The sequence below is a fragment of the Camellia sinensis genome, chromosome 15, assembly GCF_055761805.1.
Source record: "Camellia sinensis isolate YWXY chromosome 15, ASM5576180v1, whole genome shotgun sequence".
Lineage (NCBI taxonomy): Eukaryota > Viridiplantae > Streptophyta > Magnoliopsida > Ericales > Theaceae > Camellia > Camellia sinensis.
This window is the reverse complement of record NC_138975.1, coordinates 63,554,515-63,575,314: the sequence shown is the minus strand read 5'-3', so window position 1 is coordinate 63,575,314 and position 20,800 is coordinate 63,554,515. Positions and strand designations below refer to the sequence as shown.

Sequence of the window (20,800 nt, the reverse complement as noted above, 5' to 3'; positions counted from 1 at the left end):
CTTTTCGTCTTTTTAAATTGAAATATTTTGTTCAAATGAGCTTATTTTGTGTTGACTAAAAATATTTTTCCTGACTTTTAATTTCTATTATACTAAAATATCAAAAAATACAAAAAAAATATAAAAAATAAATAAAATAAATAAAAAATATGTTTTGTCGAAATAAAGAAGGTAATTTTCATGTTTTTGAGCTTCACTCACAACTAGTGAAAGTAGTAGGATTTATGTTAAAATTTTACCCCTTAGTTTTTATTATCCGATGGGTTCTAATGTTGAATCTTTTTAAATTTTTATCAAATTTAAATTTGATACAAAGTATTTAAAAATTATTTTCAATAATTTTATCAAATTAATAAAGACTCATTTTTTTTTTTATCAAATTAAAAACTTAATAAATTTTTATCAAATTTAAATTTGAGGGAGAAAAAAAAAAAAAAAAAGAGTTGAATAATGATTGAAAAAGATTGAAGATGCTCACTTTACCACACCAAAAAACCCAGCAATCATATATTGAAAAGCAGCAACATAGTTCACACCCCTTCACTCACGATCCAACCATGAGATTCATCGTTTCTCGGAGTAGGACTCGTCTCTCCGTCCGCAAATTCCTCTTCCTCTGCACTCTCTTCTTCTTCACGACTCTTGCTCTTTTACTACTCCTCAACCTCAACTCCTCCATTGATCCCCCCACCACCGCCTTTTCTCTTCCTCCCAAAGCCCTTCCTGAATCGCTGCACCCTTTGGATCCTCTCAAACCAAATCCTAGCCCTCCGATCCGTCGGAGATCGCCGGTTCAGTCCTCGTGCGCAACCGTCGAAGAAATGGGGGAGGATGCTTCTTCCGAGGTAGCTACTCGCAAGGAAAGCCTCAGAGTTCGAAGAATCATTCGTTACCATTTCGAATTTCATGGTACGTTTCGTTTCTTGCTCTGTTTGGTTGCTGAGAAAAACGGAGGAAAAAATAAAAATAAAAATAAAAAAATAGAAAGGACATGTTTTGACTCCTCTGTTTTTTCAACTGTCAAATTGTGTCTTCAAAGCTAGCTTCAATTATTGGAACTCTTGTGATCTTGATGTGTGCGAGATTTAATTATTCATTTCTCTTTGTGATTTTCCAATGTCTGGCCCATTAGTTCCGATTTTGAAGTTTAATAATTTCTGAACTGTGTATGAGTACCAAAGTCAATTGCGGATATAAAAAAAGGAAAGGGAAAAAAGAAAGTTATATTACTTTCTTTGTTTTATACATCATAGATTACAGTTATATGACCTCCTTTTTTTTTTTTTTTTTTTTTTTTTATAACTTAGATCTTATATTATTCATTTAAACTTGTAGGAATAACTGTAGTATGTTCAATTGTAGTTGGCTGGAGTTATTCTATATTGAATTGCTTTTGTACAATAGTGTATTGATTGAAATTGGGAATTTCATGGGTTTGAAGTGTGTAGGAGCTTCGACAAATTTGATTAGTGTGATGAAATGGGAAAAAATGATTCATAAAGCCAATCTACTCGATTTGGACAAAAAGCTTAGTTTGGTGGGGTTTGGCTTTTTAAATTGGTGCTTCAGTCTCCATTTCAGAGTTCTTGCTTGTAGATAGTGCTATTAGTTTTGGCGGGGCCAAGAAGGTATAGTTAAGATATCTCTGGTGTCCTCTATGCTTTGGGGCGTGTATAGCTTAAAGATCAACTTCAGGAAGGCTAGTTCGATTCCGATCCTGGAGCTAGCGGGTGGCGTGCAATAGGCATGGTAGAGATTTGGGATGTAATATTTCCAACCAGTAGGGCAGACACTTTGTAAAATTTGTGCCGAAGGTTAGGTATATGCCTAATCTGCTCCTCCCAGACCCCCATCTAGTGAGGACTAACCGGGTGTAGTTTAGGTTTTTAAGATTTCCAACCAGTTTATTGGGTTTACTTCTAGAAAGTGGAATCTGTCTTGGGGTTGGTAATTGACAGCTTTGATACAAGGTTAGCAAGTTGGAAGAGGTTGTACATTAATGGGGAAAAGAGGTTACCCTAAAAAAAGCACATTTTTGGCTTACTTTTGTATTTTTTTTCATATTCACCATTGCAGGCTTGCAGCTTTTGTGTCTGAGAGGCTTCGGATGCGCCACAGAAATTTTCTGCTGTCATTGAGTCCAAGTATCATTTGGTGAGATAGGATGTTGTCTGCTCTCCCTTAAAGGGGCATTTCAGCCAACCAATTTGGAGCTAGATAAGCACTATATTGGTGCAGTTTGTGGAGAAGGGTGGTAGATGAAATTTTCATGAATTTATTAATTTATGTGGGTTGGTGGAAAGGGTATGCAGACTAATTGAAATGTGTTTGTTTTCTAACAGGAAGGCCAGAGGTTGTGTTTCTAGCATGACACTTGGTGTATAGGGATGATGTTCTGGAGGGGTTGTTCATGCTGTGGACAAGAAGGCTTTCTTAGCAAATAGAGTATACAAGTTTCAAGAGAGTTGAGTGGCAGGCTTCTACCTCTGCTAAAGCTTTGTAGATTAGGATTTAGGATCGGACTGTACTTTCTTTGGGCTGTTCGACGATACTTTTGCTAGTGTTAGGGTGTTTTACTGAGATGGAAGCTTCCAGAAAGATCTTTTGGGGTATGAGTTATGTGTGGCAATGGTGTTCCCTTCTGTCATTGGAAACATGTTTAGCATACCAAAGTACTTTTTAAAGTAGGGCTTTTTATTTATTTATTTTTTATTTATGTTTTTTGTTTTTGGGATAGCCTTAAGAACTATCATGGCAATCAACAATCTAGTGCATAGGAATGAAGTCCTTACTATTGATGTTGCTTGTGTAAGAGCACAAAGGAGAATGTTAATCATCTTCTATTGTATTTTAGGTTTGCAAGAGATCGACAGAGGTTTGTTTGTCTCTTTTGTAGTACTCTAGCGTCATCCAAGACCAGTTGGTGAGGTTTTGGATTTCTGGCACGGAGATTATGTTAAAATGCTGGCTTAGTTTGGTGTTGAAGGTAGCTCCATTGCGTCTGAGGTGGACTGTGTGGAAGGAGTCTAATGGACAATTATTTTGAGGTTTTAAATTCTCAAATCATAAGCTCAAGCAATTCATGTTCATGTCATATATTGTCTATCAACAGGATTCACTTTTTCTGTAGGTTCTTTTGAAGATAATTATGTGATACAAGTTTCCTTATGGAACCCTTTTTTTTTTTGTTCCTTTATTATTATTATTTTTTATTTTGGGTATTTCCACGGACACATTGACACGTTAATTTTCAAAAAATGTAGGATACGACACGTGGGGGACACGCATGAAATATATAATTTTATATATTTATTATATGTTATATATATAAATATATCATTCAAAGCTAATAAAAAAATGCAATATGACATTGATAGTAGTTCCTATAAATTTATATGAGTTTTGTTTTATTATTGTATTTTAAGTTATTTTATTCAAATTTGTAATTAGTTTCACATGTGTCTAATCGATACTCACGTGTGTTTAAGCGATTGACACGTATATCCTTCAAGTGTTCAAAGAGTGTTCGGGTCTTTAAAAATTTTTAAAAAATAAGACACATTTTGAAGAGTTTTGAAGAGTGTTGGACACGTGTCCAAAGAGTGTTGGTGTCCGACACGGACATGACACGGATACGTCACCTTCTTAGAAGTGTCCGTGCTTCTTAGAGTGTTGGTATTCACCACGTGAATGTGGGTAGCACCACTTTGTCTTGCTTTCTTATGAATTTTAATATAAAACAAATATCTATTGTAGACCAAATAATTTGCATTGCCATCATGTTTCTTTCTGAAATCATGTTTACAATAACCTTACCATTCTTACTTAAAGATTATAAAAAAAGCAACCTTTGATGCCAGCATGAACATGTCTGATTGTCATTAATCATTATGTATGGTTCCAATTTCAGGAGCTCCTACAGTTCGAGGTCTGCCACCTGAGCAGTTCTGCAGACATGGTTTTGTGTTGGGCAAAGCATCAGAGGCAGGTCTCGGAAATGAAATGTACAAGATATTGACTGCTGCTGGATTGAGTATCATGTTAAACCGGTCACTTATCATCGGGCAAACCAGGCATATTGGTTCTTTCTCAGGCCTTTCTTTCTTTCTTCCGTTCTTTCTTTCTTTCTTTCTTCTTCTTCTTCTTCTTAGCAATACATAATCTTCTTCTTCTTCTTCTTCTTCTTCTTCTTCTTCTTGTTCTAAATTAATAGCAATACATAATTAGCTTTTAGCTTGATCTGTGTATATTACTAAATTTAGTGTGGATAATCACCACATCCTGCACTTACATGTATCAGTCTCTTCTTGGTGGTTTTGGCTGCTGCAATTTGCAGATTATGACTCTACACTTACTCTTAAAGACATTCATCATCCTATTGATTTTGCAAGACTTTAGGCTTAGTTCATAATGTTATACGACAATGGACCAGTGTAGTCTTGACCAGTTGTAGGTTTAACTTGATACTATGCCCTCACTATTTGTTGCGGCATTAAGGTATGTGCGCTGACTACTACTACACTTCCATATCTGCAGGGGCAAATTTCCATTTGAGAGTTATATTTCTTATACCAACCTTGCTTTTACATTGAAAGAAGTGAAGCATCTATGGAGATTGAATGACTGTATGGGTAAGTATGGAAGGCGTCTGATTGTGAGAACTGATGATTTTGAGAAGCCCAGTGAAACAAATGTCCTATGCAGTAATTGGAGAAAATGGAAACAGCCAATCATATGGTAAAGTAAGAACATTATTTTGGCAACAATAAATTTCTCAGTTTTCATCATTTTCATGAGGGTTCGTTCATCAGGTTCCAAGGTACAACAGATGCTGTAGCTGCTCAGTTTTTCTTGAAGAATATACACCCTCAGATGAGGAGAGCTAGTTCTGCGTTATTCGGGAAGACTGAAGTTCTCCAGTCTAGACCTAATACATTTGGAGAGCTTATGAGATTTATCATATCTCCTTCAAGAAATGTCGAAGAAGCTGTCGATTGGGTGCTTAATGCAGGCCCTGATCCTCATCTTGCTCTGCACATGCGCATGCTAATGAACAGGTTCGTCATCTAAATTATTTGTATTAGACTCTTTGCCTAATTTTCTAGTGGAAAAGTAAATGATAGAATTATGGGTGTAACTCTGCTTGACCACAAGGTTATGGTTTGCTTATAGGTCTCCAAGAGCCGTAAAGGCAGCGTTGAATTGCGTTAAAAAGGCCCTGCTTAGAAATTGCAACCGGGTGTCGAGACCTCGTGTGGTTTTGGTATCTGAGACACCATCAGTTGTTAATGATATTACACCAAAGCTGCAGGAATTTGCAGAGGTAAATTGCTTAGCAAAAGAGCTGCATACTTGGATCTTTGTATTGTATGTAAACATTCTAAATTATCACATTACAGCACTTATTTCTATCAAACTGGGTCATTCTCTGCCAGGTTCTTCATTTTGACTACAATTTGTTCGAAGGAAATATTTCAGCTAAAAAAACAGCTAGAATGCAGCAGTTAGGTTATAGAACAAGGGACTGGGGACCTGCACCAAGGTGGGTCGCTTTTGTGGACTTCTTTCTTGCTTCACGTGCTAAACATGCTGTTGTTTCGGGGGCCCATAGACGTATTGGAACCACCTACGCACAGCTTATCGCGGCATTGGCAGCGGCTCACCAACTTGGTAAGTCAATAGCTTTAGTGCTGTTGCGACACATCCAGCAATGCCTACTTGTTATTTACATTTTCTAATTATTTTTTTTTCCCCAGATGAAAACTATGCTACAAATTTCACGTTCTTCAGCAGTTTTCAAAGTAATTTGTTATCTGAAGGCTTGCACAAACAAATTGGATGGGGACATGTCTGGAATCGATTTGCAGGTCCATTGAGTTGTCGTAATCAACGGAATCAATGTGCAATCACACCACTTCTTCCCCCTGGCTGGTGGGATGGGATTTTTCAATCACCTATTCCACGGGACATTCGCAGATTGGAAACATACGGTGTTAAACTCACCGGTTTTGGTACTGTTGATGAAAACCATCTCAACTCTTTTTGTAGGTCAAGGAAAGATACTGTGAAAACCATTCCAGTTACTCGCCGATGTAGTGGTTTGACCTGTGCTTAATTTGTGGATGTTTGAATGTTCTATTCCTTGCCCTGCTGCTGTGGACCTCAATTCTTTCAAAATTACTTCATTTTAGATGCATCTGTTGGTATTGCAATCTGTTGGCATCTCATTCATTTTTCCTGGACTTGAAAAAAAATACACTGTTTCAGTGAAAATTTGGACAGTTGTTGTGCTTGTAATAAATGCATTATATCAGCGTAAACCATCAAATCAATCTCTTAGGGCATGTTTGATTGGAAGGATTAAAGCATAGGATTGAGATTATTAATCCGTGGGCCCAATCATCCTATGTTTGTTTTGACATTTTGGTTTAGGATTATTAATCCAATGGATAATTAATCCAACAAATTTGTAGGATTATTAGTAATGGGGTAGGGGTTGGATAACTAATACCACACTAATTTAATAGGATTATTAATACCTTACTATTAGTGTTGTGAATCAAACATGGCCTTAATGAATTTCAAGTGAAATGTATGGTTTTTGTTAGATATTAAGCAATCTGTTTGGTTAATTCAACAGGCAGAGCATCCTTGTTTTAGTGCAAATCTTTCTGTGAGATTTCACCCACAACTTAGAAGGCATTGTATACCTGAGTTATAATCGAGGAAGACTAATAAAATGAGGGAAAAAAAGTGGAGCTTTGGTCATAGCATCATAAGATTTTAGTAGTACGAATATTTGTTAAAAGTGTATTGTTTGACTAAAATTGATGAAAATGAGATTATTTTTTCGTTGAGTATTTGTTAAAGAAGTGTTACAATGGAGCTGGGATAGTGTCAGTTAGTGTAATATGTTAAACAAATTCGAGGTTTACTAAAATATGTACGATTATATATAAAAAGAATTAAAATTTTAAAAGGTGGTTATAAATTCAATTTTTAAATTTATTTGGTAATCTCTTTTGAGGCGTTAAATTTTTGAAAATAGAGTGGTTGTGTGCCAAACATGTCACTCTTGTGCGCTCAATAGGGCCTATTTCAGATTCTATTTTGATAATTCAAAAGTTCACTTTTAAGATTTATCGAGTAAGATATACTTATAAAAAATTAAATTGATTGGGCATTATTAACTTTTTCATCAAATCACATTTGTATAAAAAAAGAATGATAAATATAATTTTTAAGTATAAAATTAAATGCAAAAGTTATTTGATGAAAGAGTTAATCTTCAAAAATAAACGATTTGAATCGTTAATGTACGAACCAGAGTGGTCCTATCAGGCTCACAATAGGAACTGTCGTGCTACAGTGATTTTCTAGTTTTGAATTTATGAAAAAAAATAAAGAAAAATGCTTGGGAGCACTAATTAGGGCTCCCACTAATTAGGTGGCATTGGGTCCCGTCATTAATGATGTGATGTTTTGGTCTTGGAGTTGTATTTTTTTTTATTTTTTTTTACTTTTTTAATGCATTAGTGCTATTAGTGGTGATGTTTTTAGTGGGATGAATCATTGTTGAAAAACAAAAATATATCTCTTATATTGGAATTCTTCAAATCTATTTTGAATTGCAAAAAAAAAAAAAAAAAAATGATAAATTGATATATTTATGATACGAATTTTACTGAGTTAGAATTTACATTTTTGTTATGACCTATTGTTGGATTAGTTATGAATTTTTTGTTACTTTATTATGATTATTATTTTGGTTATCCCGAAGAGGTTTTTGATATGTTTAGTTATGATCATTGGTTATAACATATTGTGGTATTTGTTATGATTCAGTTATGATCTATTGTGATTGTAATTTTGATTAGGGCGAATTATATTAATGGTCTCTATAGTTTGGGAATTGTGTCACTTTGGTCCTTGATTTTTTTATTGTGTGACATTTGACCTTGAATTTTGAATCTTGAATCTTGTTCCAAATAAGGATAATTAAAGATACCATTGACCAATTTCAAGGGTAAAACCATCAATTTGATAAAATATAAATGAATTTGAAAAAAATAAATGTCAAAAAAAATATTTTTGAATTTTTAAAAATTATTTCTACCAACCAAAGATAAAATTATGTAAAATTAATAAATCTTTTATACATTTATTTATTTATTTATTTTGCCAAATTAAATTTTATCATGTGTTTGGATGATGATCATGTAATGAGTGGTTGTTAGGCTTTTAATGTGTAATCGATATATTTAATATATGAAATATTTTTAGTTTTAAATTTTTTGATTTAATGGATTGGTTTAACAATGATATCAAAGTTGTTGCCATATTTGACTTTTAGAAAAATAGAAAATAATTTAATGAAAATAAAAACAACCACTCATTACATGATCATCATTCAAGCACATAATAAAAATTAATTTGGTAAAATAAATAATAAATAAATGTATAAAAGATTTATCAATATTGCATAATTTTATCTTTGGTGAATAGAAATAATTTTTAAGAATTCAAAAATATCTTTTTGACTTTTATTTTTGTCAAATTACTTTATATTTTATCAAATTGATAATTTTACCATTGAAATTGATCAATGGTATCTTCAATTGTTCTTTTTTGGAACAAGATTCAAAATTCAGAATCAAATGTATCACAATTGAAAGTTAGGGACCAAAGTGACATGAGTCATAAACTATAGGGACTGTTAGTGTAATTCCTTCTTTTGATTATGACCAAATATGTTTTGGTTTTGTCTTAAAAATATTTGGTTATGATCTATTAAGTTATGATAAAAACTGATTCGGTTACGACAGTTTGTGATATCAAATCAACATCATAAAGTGTCACACCACAAAGAGTGTGTTTGATTGGAGAATAAGGGGGACTATTTATTGTGTGGATTGTAATCTGGGGGAAGAATCTAATCCGGTGTTTGTTTTTTTTAGTCCGCCGGATATGGAGTCCGGCCGGACTCCTTATCCCCCATATGGGGGGTGTGGGACAATTTTGGAGAGACTATTTATTGTTGGGATTAGGTAGTGAAATGATCATTTTGACCCTCTACTATTTAATTATGTATTATATTTAGTAAAATTTAATAAAATTTAAATGTCTCAATTTAAAAATAAAATAATTTTATTTCACTTTTTATTGATGTTTTATTTATTTATTTTTTAAACAATTTTTTATAGATATTTTATTGATGATTTATTTTAAAATTTTGTTTATATTTGATTTAATTTCATTAATTAAATTTTAATAGATGTTTTATTTAATTTCGTTGTTTAATTATTATTATTTTTAAAAACAAATTTATTTCAAATTTTAATTAAAAAAATAACATATATTTTTATTGATATTTTATTTATTTAATTTTTAAAAAATAAATTTATTTAATTGTGTTAAAAATAAAATAAAATAAATTTTTATTTAATCTAGCTAAAAATAATTAAAATATTAAAGATATGTTTAATATTGCTAGTACTTAGTAAACAATTGAAAAATTGTAAAATAGTTTTTTGTTCATTTATCCTATCCAGTCCGTCCAACCAAACATTTGATTCACTAAAAATAATTATTTCCAGACATCTAATCCCATGAAAAAACAAACACAGGATACGTATCCAATCCAACCAAATAGTCTGGGGATTCACAGTCCAAGGATTCAAATCCGATAGATTTTAATCTCCCCTTATCTAGTCCGTCTAATCAAACACACCAAAAATATCATAACTTACATATTGTAGAGTGTCATAACTTACATATGATATACTCTTTTAAAGAGCGTGTATTGTAGTATTACCCTTCGTTTACAAACAAAATATAATGAAAATCTAAAAAATGAAGCCTTCCACTAGTTGGGTTGGGCTTTACCCAGGATGAAAACAGGATTTTATTATTATTTTTTAATATATAGACAAACGCATATTTATACGATATATTTATTATATATATATATATATATATATATTTAAATATCATAGAAACAATCTCTAATTGGATGAACAAATTTTTAATAAAAAATAAAAAGAAAATGTAAGATAAGAAAAGAATAAAACATGTATCTTTTATACTAAGATACCATTATATTTATGAAATAAAAATCATATACACACATATATTTAAAAATATTATGACAAACAAATTTTTTCATAAAAACAAAGAGGCGATGCCCATAATATTTTCTCAATTCCATCCTTGCCCCTACCCTAGGCAAACATGCAAACAAAATATTATGAAGACATAAAAAATTAATGTTGCGTTTGGTAGAATTTTGTAATTATAATTTGAGAGTATGAGTTATATTTTGAGTTTATGAGGTTTGGAATTATGATTTGAGTGTGGAAAATTTGTTTGGTAAAGAGTTTTAAAAATAGTTTTGAAAAGAGTTTTGATTTGAGTGGAGAATTGTTGATGTGACATTTGATATTTGATACAAAAATTTATAATTCATAACTAAACATACAACTCAAAATTATTTTAAAGCACATAAAAAATTTAAAAAAATTCAGAAAATATTTTTTTCGATTTTATAAAAATTAACATATCAATTGCAAAAAAAAAAAAAAAAAAAATCACTGTTCCGGTCAACCGGCCGGACGACCGGTTACGCAAAATTTGCAAAAAAAAAAATTTCGAAAAGTGCGCCTGAGACAGAGTTCTCTGCAGAGTTTTGGTAAACTAATTCCAAAACTCCTACCAAACATGATACTCAAATGTAAGTGTAGAATTATATTTTCAAAACACAACCAAACGGATTCCACTAGTTGGGTTGGGGCCCCAACCTAGGCAAACATGGACTAGTTTTGTAATCTTTTTTTACTCATTTAAAAATATTTTAATTATTTTCAAAATACTTTTTACATTAATTGTAACATTAAACAATTTGTTGGCATTTACCTATATACACTAATAATTTTTTTTTAAGTCGATCAAAAAAAGTATTTGCCTATATATAAATATAACTGAGAGGGAGATTTATGATCTGGATTGGGCCGTGGTAATGGCCGGACAGATTTGGGCCGGACAAGATTGGGCCGAGGTAGCGCGGTCCTGTGCTGAAAGGATTTGCTCGGTTAAGGCAAGGCGTGGTTGGACCGAGCTACATTGCTGCATGGTATAGAGGCCAGTCAAGTGAGATATCCGGCGCCAGGAAAGGCGTGGTTAAACCGGGGTTCATGAGTTAGCCCGGCAGGAAGGTCGACGGCAAACCAGCATGAGCTGTCCCGAGCTCGGCTCTGCCGGGATGCAGCCGAGCTCGGTCCTCATTAAGCGAGGCGAGCGGAGCGCTCTAGCCAGTTGTATAGCACGGCCGTTGATAGCCGAGAAGATGCAGCCCGGCTACCGAGCTCCCAGTAGAGTGGGCTGGCAGTTTGGTTAGGTGGTGTTCAGCAAGATTTGTGCTGATAGATGGGATAGCAGCACCACGTGTCGAGAGACGGATGAGAGTAAATTTGGGGAGCGGAAGGTATATAAACGAGTCTGCGCCCCCCATGCTGAGCAGATGAACATTTGGTGAGACATACACTAAACACTCAACACTCTCCCTTCTCTCTATCTATCTCCTGTGTGTGTGTTCTAACTTGATTGTTGGAGGGGTTTTCCGGCCACACACCGCCGGGTAACTCACCGCCGTTGTGCTCGCAGGTCGATTGGACAGACAGGAGTTTTGGAAGAAAGGAGTGCGGGCTTGTCTGAATATTTGCTCCCCGCACAATTGGCGCCGTTTGTGGGAAGCTTTTCCGACAAAACCTTGTCTTCCAGGCTCATCTGATCGCCGTCCATGGCGAACAACGACGAGATTCCGTTGTCCGCCATCGATGGAGTCACCCCGGAGTCAGGCAGACGGAGAGAAGGACATCCCGCCATCCATCCAATGGCGGACCTGGAGACATTCCCAGGAGGATAGTCGAGAGACGGGCGAGATAAGTGCGGAAGAAGTTATGGTCATTCGCGAAGTCCAGACGGTCATCGGCGGCGGAGAGAATCATACGCCAGACGTCTGGAGCACAAGCTGAGAGACCAAGACGCCGTCATCCGGAGAATGGCGGCAGAGATGGAGGATCTTAAGAGGCATGTCAAAGGGAAGGGTGTAGCTGGAGTGGGAGACCACAGTGAGCACACCCAACCCCGCCGTTCATGCAATCAGAGCCAGCAGCGTACTCCGTTCATCTCAATCACCAGAAGTTACAAGGTTGGAGATTTCGATGCGCACGTAGAGAAGTCCAGCGCGCAAGACAGCACCTATCAACCCTCACGTCTGGCGACGACGTCGAGGTATTCTTATTCCGCTCGTTCAGAGGATTTGTGGGTAGTCTTGAAAGAACGGGCTTGCCGGCGAAAAGCTCAGAGAGTGTCGGCATTCCAGCGGTTATCATATGGAGGTCGTACCAGTGAAGAGGTCGTAATGCCTCCGTCTCGCCTAGCTGTGCTTCCTCCTCTAGACACAGACTTGGCGAGGCTGAGCGCCACTCCTTTCTCCCTGAGGATAGAAACCACACCGCTCTCAGCAGGCTCTCACCAGCCCAAGTTTACGCTTTATGATGAAAAAACCGATCCGTACATGCATGTGAGCCACTTCCGGCAGGTCATGGCCAGACACCGGCGTAATGACGCTCTCATGTGCCTTATTTTTCCATCAAGTTTGGGCGAGTTGGGCTTGAAATGGTTTGAGAAGCTGCCGGAGGAGAGCATCGAAAGGTGGCAGCAGTTGGCAGAAGCATTCGTGATTCGTTTCAAAACCAACGCGAAAATGCCAAAGGAAGTGGACCACCTTCTTAGTGTCAAGATGGAGTCGAGTGACACCCTCAATGCATACAACTCTAGGTACTGGGAAACCTTCAATGAGATCCTAGATTGCCCGGTCAACTTGGCAATCACCCAATATAAACGCGGTCTCCCGGTCGGACATGGGCTGAGGGACTCGCTTACAATGAGCCAGCCGAAGTCCATGGGGCAACTAATGCAGCGCATCAATGAGCACATCCGAGTAGAGGATGATGCAGCGGCATCCACCGCGAAGACAACCCCGGTGGCAATGGATAAGAGGACGACTGGGTTTTGAGGAAGGTCATGGGCAATACCCTGGTGCCAGGTGAAGGCAAACTAGGGGCAAATTAGGAAGGATCCTACAAGATAATCGGTCTGGCAGGCAAGGAGGCATACCGCTTGGAGGATTTAGAGGGTAGAGATATACCCCGGCCATGGAATGCGGCCAACCTCGAACTGTACTACTTTTAGCTTTTGTTTTCTTTTTGTGCAAAGGAATTTTTTGCCTCATTTCAGAATGTAATACCCTTTTTGTCAATGTAATAGAAGTGAATTACTTTTGTTGAAGAACTTTTCTAGTTTCAACCGAGATGATTTACTCCGGCTAGGTGAGTTGATGATTTGCTAACTCTAAAGTTTCAGCCGAGATGATGTACTCCAGCTAGGTGAGTTAATGATTTGCTCAACTCGAAAGTTTCAGCAAAGATGATTTACTCCGACCAGATGAGTTGATGATTTGCTTAACTCTGAAGTTTCAGCTGAGATGATTTACTTTGCCCAGATGAGTTGATGATTTGCTCAACTCTGAAGTTTCAACCGAGATGATTTACTCCGGCTAGATGAGTTGATGTTTTGCTTAATTGAAGGCTCCAGCCGAGATGATTTATCCCGGCGATAGGAGTCGGTGATTTGCCAAACTCAAGTGCTCTAGCTGAGGTACTTTATCCTGGCTAAAGGAGTTGGTGCTTTGCCCAACTCAAAGGTTCGTGCCGAGATGACGAAATGAAGTACAATAAACAGCGCCACAGTAAACAAACGGGGAAGCACAGAGGATGGCGGTGCGAACAATCGTGGAAGAGATCTAGGGAGTTTGGTTTTGGAAGACGTCAGTCAGAAGGAAAAGGGGCAATTGACGATCATTTTTATGAAAAGATGAGAATGCCTTGCCGAGCTGATCTTGCTCGCTAAGAAGGAAATCGCGGAGCGGACCTTGCTCGCCTTCCTTAGAGTTCCTTGACCGAGCTGATGTTGCTCGCCAAGAAGCAAGTCGCGGAGCGGACCTTGCTTGCCTTCCTTGGAGTTCCTTGACCGAGCTGATGTTGCTCGCCAAGAAGCAAGTCGCGGAGCGGACCTTGCTCGCCTTCCTTAGAGTTCCTTGTCCGAGCTGATGTTGCTCGCCAAGAAGCAAGTCGCGGAGCGGACCTTGCTCGCCGACCATGGAAGTTCCTTGCTGAGCTGATGTTGCCCACCAAGAAGGAAGTCGCGGAGCGGACCTTGCTCGCCTTCCTTGGAGTTCCTTGACCGAGCTGATGTTGCTCGCCAAGAAGCAAGTCGCGGAGTGGACCTTGCTCGCCGACCTTGGAAGTTCCTTGCTGAGCTAATGTTGCTCGCCAAGAAGGAAGTCGCGGAGTGGACCATGCTCGCCGACCTTAGAAGTTCTTGCCGAGCTGATGCTACTCGCCAAGAAATAAGTCCCCGAGCGGACCTTGCTCGCTGACTTTGGAAGTTCCTTGCCGAGCCGATGTTGCTCACCAAGAAGCAAGTCGCGGAGCGGACCTTGCTCGCCGACCTTGGAAGTTCCTTGCCAAGCTGATGTTGCTCGCCAAGAAAGAAGTCGCGGAGCGGACCTTGCTTGCCTTTCTTGGAGTTCCCTGGCCAAGCTGATGTTGCTCGCCAAGAAGCAAGTCGCGGATCGGACCTTGCTTGCCGACCTTGGAAGTTCTTGCCGAGCTGATGCTGCTCGCCAAAAAGCAAGTCCCCGAGCGGACCTTGCTCGCCGACCTTGGAGTTCCTTACCGAGCTGATGTTGCTTGCCAAGAAGGAAGTCGCGTAGCGGACCTTGCTCGCCTTCTTTGGAGTTCCTTGCCGAGCTGATGTTGCTCGCCAAGGAGGAAGTCGCGGAGCGGACCTTGCTCCCCTTCTTTAGAGTTCCTTGATCGAGCTGATGTTGCTCGCCAAGAAAGAAGTTGTGGAGCAGACCTTGCTCGCCGAGCTGATGTTGCTCGCCAAGAAGGAAGTCGCGGAGCTGACCTTGCTCGCCTTCCTTGGAGTTCCTTGACCGAGCTGATTGTGCTTGCCAAGAAGGAAGTCGCGGAGCGGACCTTGCTCGCCGACCTTGGAAGTTCCTTGCCGAGCTGATGTTGCTCGCCAAGAAGCAAGTCGCGGAGCGGACCTTGCTCCCCGACCTTGGAAGTTCCTTGCCGAGCTGATGTTGCACGCCAAGAAGGAAGTCGTGGAGCGGACCTTACTCGCCTTCCTTGGAGTTCCTTGACCAAGCTGATGTTGCTCGCCAAGAAGGAAGTCGCGGAGCGGACCTTGCTCGCCTTCCTTGGAGTTCCTTGACCGAGTTGATTGTGCTCGCCGAGAAGGAAGTCGCGGAGCGGACCTTGCTCGCCGACCTTGGAAGTTGCTTGCCGAGCTGATGTTGCTCGCCAAGAAGCAAGTCGCGGAGCGGACCTTGCTCGCCGACCTTGGAAGTTCCTTGCCGAGCTGATGTTGCATGCCAAGAAGGAAGTCGCGGAGCGGTCCTTGCTCGCCTTCCTTGGAGTTCCTTTACCAAGCTGATGTTGCTCGCCAAGAAGGAAGTCGCGGAGCGGACCTTGCTCGCCTTCCTTGGAGTTCCTTGACCGAGCTGATTGTGCTCGCCAAGAAGGAAGTCGCGGAGCGGACCTTGCTCGCCGACCTTGGAAGTTCTTGCCGAGCTGATGTTGCTCGCCAAGAAGCAAGTCCCCGAGCGGACCTTGCTCGCCGACCTTGGAGTTCCTTGCCGAGCTGATGTTGCTTGCCAAGAAGGAAGTCGCGTAGCGGACCTTGCTCACCTTCTTTGGAGTTCCTTGCCGAGCTGATGTTGCTCGCCAAGAAGGAAGTCGCGGAGCGGACCTTGCTCCCCTTCTTTAGAGTTCCTTGATCGAGCTGATATTGTTCGCCAAGAAAGAAGTCGCGGAGCAGACCTTGCTCGCCGAGCTGATGTTGCTCGCCTAGAAGGAAGTCGCGGAGCTGACCTTGCTCGCCTTCCTTGGAGTTCCTTGACCGAGCTGATTGTGCTCGCCAAGAAGGAAGTCGCGGAGCGGACCTTGCTCGCCGACCTTGGAAGTTCCTTGCCGAGCTGATGTTGCTTGCCAAGAAGCAAGTCGCGGAGCGGACCTTGCTCGCCGACCTTGGAAGTTCCTTGCCGAGCTGATGTTGCACGCCAAGAAGGAAGTCGTGGAGCGGACCTTGCTCGCCTTCCTTGGAGTTCCTTGACCAAGCTGATGTTGCTCGCCAAGAAGGAAGTCGCGGAGCGGATCTTGCTCGCCTTTCTTGGAGTTCCTTGACCGAGCTGATTGTGCTCGCCAAGAAGGAAGTCGCGGAGCGGACCTTGCTCGCCGACCTTGGAAGTTGCTTGCCGAGCTGATGTTGCTCGCTAAGAAGCAAGTCGCGGAGCGGACCTTGCTCGCCGAACTTGGAAGTTCCTTGCCGAGCTGATGTTGCACGCCAAGAAGGAAGTCGCGGAGCGGACCTTGCTCGCCTTCCTTGGAGTTCCTTGACCAAGCTGATGTTGCTTGCCAAGAAGCAAGTTACGGAGCGGACCTTGCTCGTCTTCCTTGGAGTTCCTTGACCGAGCTGATGTTGCTTGCCAAGAAGGAAGTCGCGGAGCGGACCTTGCTTGCCTTCCTTGGAGTTCCTTGCCGAGCTGATGTTGCTTTCGAAGAAGGAAGTCGCGGAGCGGACCTTGCTCGCCTTCTTTAGAGTTCCTTGCCGAGTTGATGTTGCTCGTCAAGAAGCAAGTCGCGGAGCGGACGTTGCTCGCCGACCTTGGAAGTTCCTTGCCGAGCTGATGTTGTTCGCCAAGAAGAAAGTCGCAGAGCGGACCTTGCTCGCCTTCCTTGGAATTCCTTGACCGAGTTGATGTTGCTCGCCAAGAAGGAAGTCGCGGAGTGGACCTTGCTCGCCTTCCTTGGAGTTCCTTGCCGAGCTGATGTTGCTCGCCAAGAAGGAAGTCGCGAAGCGGACCTTGCTCGCCTTCCTCGCCTTCCTTAGAGTTCCTTGACCGAGCTGATGTTGCTCGTCAAAAAGGAAGTCGCGGAGCGGACCTTGCTCGCCTTCCTTGGAGTTCCTTGCCGAGCTGATGTTGCTCGCCAAGAAGGAAGTCGCGGAGCGGACCTTGCTCGCCTTCTTTGGAGTTCTTTGGCCGAGCTGACCTTGCTCGTCAAGAAGGAAGTCGTGGAGCGGACCTTGCTCGCCTTCTTAGTGCGGTCACCGTCTTGCAGACTAAGAATCGAGGAAGAGTTACCCCGGTTAGATAGGTAATCCCAGTCACGCTTGCGCGGACTGAATTAAGGGGCAATTGAGAGGGAGATTTATGATCTGGATTGGGCCGTGGCAATGGCCGGACAGATTTGGGCAGGACAAGATTGGGCCGAGGTAGCGCGGTCCTGTGCTGAAAGGATTTGCTCGGTTAAGGCAAGGCGTGGTTGGACCAAGCTACATAGCTGCATGGTATAGAGGCCAGTCAAGTGAGATATCCGGCGCCAGGAAAGGCGTGGTTGGACCGGGGTTCATGAGTTAGCCCGGCAGGAAGGCCGACGGCAAACCAGCATGAGCTGTCCCGAGCTCGGCTCTGCCGGGATGCAGCCGAGCTCGGTCCTCATTAAGCGCGGCGAGCGGAGCACTCTGGCCAGTTGCATAGCACGGCCGTTGATAGCCGAGAAGATGCAGCCCGGCGGCCGAGCTCCCAGTAGAGTGGGCTGGCAGTTTGGTTAGGTGGTGTTCAGCAAGATTTGTACTGATAGATGGGATAGCAGCACCACGTGTTGAGAGACGGATGGGAGTAGATTTGGGGCGCGGAAGGTATATAAGCGAGTCTGCGCCCCCCATGCTGAGCAGATGAACATTTGGTGAGACATACACTAAACACTCAACACTCTCCCTTCTCTCTATCTATCCCCTGTGTGTGTGTTCTAATTTGATCATCGGAGGGGTTTTCCGGCCATACCGCCGCGTAACTCACCGCCGTTGTGCTCGCAGGTCGATTGGACAGACAGGAGTTTGGAAAAAAGGAGTGCGAGCTTGCCTGAATATTTGCTCCCCGCACAATAACAATAATATATACGCTCAATTTCTCATTTTCAAAATCTCCCGTATATGATAAGATAGAATGCATGCAAACAGAATTTTCAGAGAATATGAGTGTGAGTCAACTTTTCAATTTTTATTTGCCATGTCATACGGGGAGATTTTGGTTGGGGGTGGAAAAGAGAAATTGTGTGAATAAATCATTTTTTATATAAATATATAAACTAGTCTGTCTAGTATTGTTTTCTTCTTTTATTTTTTGTTTTGAAAGTTCAGAAAAATAAAAATAGATATATGTTAGTAAATTTGTTTGACAAATATTTTCCGAAAACTAATTTTCATAAAGATTTTCTAAAACCTCCCTTTTTAGGACACTTAAATATTTTTTTGAATTTTCAAAATCTAATTTTCCCCCAAATAAAAATGATGAGTGTTCTTATTTTGTTGTTTTTTTATTTTTTGTAAAACATAGAAAACTTAATTGGTGAATTATTTCCAAAAATTGTTTTAGGAATTTTTTTTTTCTAACAACGCAATTTTGAATTTTAAAAAAATATTTTCGTACAAACATAAAAATAATGGGTGTCTTTAAACTTTTTATTATTTTTTATTTCTGAAATATATAAAATAAAAACACAATAAAACATATTTTTTTGGGGATATTACAAAAACAATTTCAAAGTTTGAGTTTTATAAAGAAATAAATTTTGAATTTTGTCTATTTAAACCCTAAACTTTTGATTTATTTTCAATCTAAATATTCGCCTATTTTCATTGAGTAAAACTGTTGAAAAAGTGCATTTTAATCACTAAATTCAACGAAAATGGGTATTTTAAATAAAGCTGTCTAAAATACAAGTTTTTGTTGAATTTAGTGATTAAAATACGCTTTTTTTTGAAATTTTTATTTAATAAAAATAGATAGATTGTACTGAAAAAAAATTTAAATTGACAAATTAAAACTAAAGATTTATTTGATTACAATACTCAAATCCTGTAATTTTTTTTTATATATAATTTTGTCTACAACACAAAAAAGGAAGCAAAGATTTTTTTGAAACAATACCACACAAACAAGTTTTAAAATCTCAACCAAATGAACCAAAAAAAAAAAAAAAAAAAATTATCAACCAAAAAGGCAACAATGCGTTACTGTAGATGTGGTTGTGCAAAATACCACATAATTGGTTAAAATTGCACAAATTTTCATCGATTTTGTACGGGAAAGAAATAAATCTTCTCATATGATCCTGTTGATCAAGTTTGCACTTCTCTAAACGTCGTCGCTTTGTTACCTGAAAACACAAACGTGAGCTAATCGGCGGGTGTGTGCCGGAAACCCCTCCGATGCCTAAGTTAGCAACTGGACAATAGACAATAAGCTCTGTGTATTCTAGAGTAAGAATTGGGAATACCTGTACAAAGGTCTGGTCATGAGCTTTTATACTTTACTTTGGCACAATCCTAGTAGGATTCCAACTCTCTCTATGAGAGTCCTTCTAGGAATCACACACCCTACTCACTGCCAACCAAGTGAGATGGTTTTCCACAATCCTAGTAGGACTATACTCTTCTTAGCAGAGTCCTCCTAGGAGTCATACTCATACTCACTACCAACCAAGTGAGATGGTTTACACAATCCCAGTAGGACTCTAACTCTCCTTAGCAGAGTCCTACTAGGAGTCTCATCACTGTAAGCCAAGTGAGATGGCTGAACCTTTTACCTCGGTTATACATTCCTGCCCGAACTGATTTATCTCGGTCCCCTGCCCTTCGGACCGTATGATTGAAAGCCGATCTAACGGATGCTATCCTGCCGAGCTATACCCAGCTCGGCCCTCGCCATTGATGCTACCTCCTTTTAATAAGCTGCTGCAACCACACCGAGCTAAGTTACCTCGGTCACACGCTTAAGTAATGATGTAGATGGCGCCCGACCGAGTTATACCAAGACCGGCGGCCGAGCTATACCAAGACCGGCGGCCGAGCTATACCAAGCCCGACATCCTCACCAATACCAAGCCCGACATCCTCACCAATACCTCGGCTAACCACCAGGCCCACTTATTTCGGCTGACATCTTTACCTCGGCTAACATTGGGGTCAGCCAAGTTACTTCGGCTCTGTGATACTTTAAGTACTACTATCAGTCTTGACTTCGAGATGATGCCCTGTAGAGCTATCGTTTAGCTCGGTCCTCTTTCTACCGATACTTCGGTCCATAGTTCGGCCCAAACCCAAAATGTGAGATGTCTTCTTGGCCTAAGACCGAGCTACACCAGCCCTTATCTCGGCCCATTACGCGGTCCAACTCCCAAAGAAGACTCTTCCTAGCTCGGCCCAATTTGTTTACAAATTACCCTCTCAATTGCCCCTTAATTCCATCTGCGTAGCATGATTGGGATTATTTTTCCTCCAGCCGAGCTAAGAAGTTGTTCGGTTTCACGGCTTGTTCGGTCCCAATAAGCCTTGTCAGTTGCTTAGCATGTCCTTCCACTAATCTGGTACGACGTTATTCCTAGGATACATGGCGTGCCCCCAATATCCTTGTTCTCCTTGTTACCATCGTCATGCCAAAAATTTGAATAGCCCTGATTTTTTGCCTTTAACGTATATATCCTTCGAGTTTGTATACGTCGAGTTGCTCTTTCTGTGTCTTGTCGAACAGACTAACTCGATTTATACGAACCTTGCCAACCTGTTTTGGCCGAGGTAACCATCATCCCGGTCAAAGAGTTCCAAAAAT

At 40.2% G+C, this 20,800-nt stretch overlaps 1 protein-coding gene across 2 annotated transcripts; it reads left to right on the top strand.

Annotated features, from left to right (window-relative positions):
- The first annotated feature begins 240 nt into the window (after nucleotides 1–240).
- Nucleotides 241–6,328, top strand: LOC114288558 (uncharacterized). Of its 2 annotated transcripts, XM_028232088.2 has the most exons (9): nucleotides 539–909; nucleotides 2,077–2,254; nucleotides 2,343–2,609; nucleotides 3,911–4,073; nucleotides 4,537–4,737; nucleotides 4,812–5,057; nucleotides 5,173–5,323; nucleotides 5,436–5,670; nucleotides 5,757–6,328. In XM_028232088.2, exons 3-9 carry the CDS (start codon nucleotides 2,582–2,584, stop codon nucleotides 6,113–6,115), a joined length of 1,383 nt encoding a protein of 460 aa, XP_028087889.2. In that variant the 5' UTR covers nucleotides 539–909; nucleotides 2,077–2,254; nucleotides 2,343–2,581; the 3' UTR covers nucleotides 6,116–6,328. The 2 variants fall into 2 exon arrangements, with proteins under 2 accessions (XP_028087888.2, XP_028087889.2); XM_028232087.2 differs by lacking the exons at nucleotides 2,077–2,254; nucleotides 2,343–2,609 and having other exon boundaries at nucleotides 241–909.
- Nucleotides 6,329–20,800: the final 14,472 nt, after the last annotated feature.

Bases quoted from the DNA above. Each gene is read 5' to 3' on its own strand.
- LOC114288558 (XM_028232087.2), top strand. From the start codon at position 471: ATGCTCACTTTACCACACCAAAAAACCCAGCAATCATATATTGAAAAG. The intron at 5,324-5,435 runs GTAAATTGCTTA...ATTCTCTGCCAG, and splicing joins AGCTGCAGGAATTTGCAGAG to GTTCTTCATTTTGACTACAA. The intron at 5,671-5,756 runs GTAAGTCAATAG...TTTTTTCCCCAG, and splicing joins GGCAGCGGCTCACCAACTTG to ATGAAAACTATGCTACAAAT.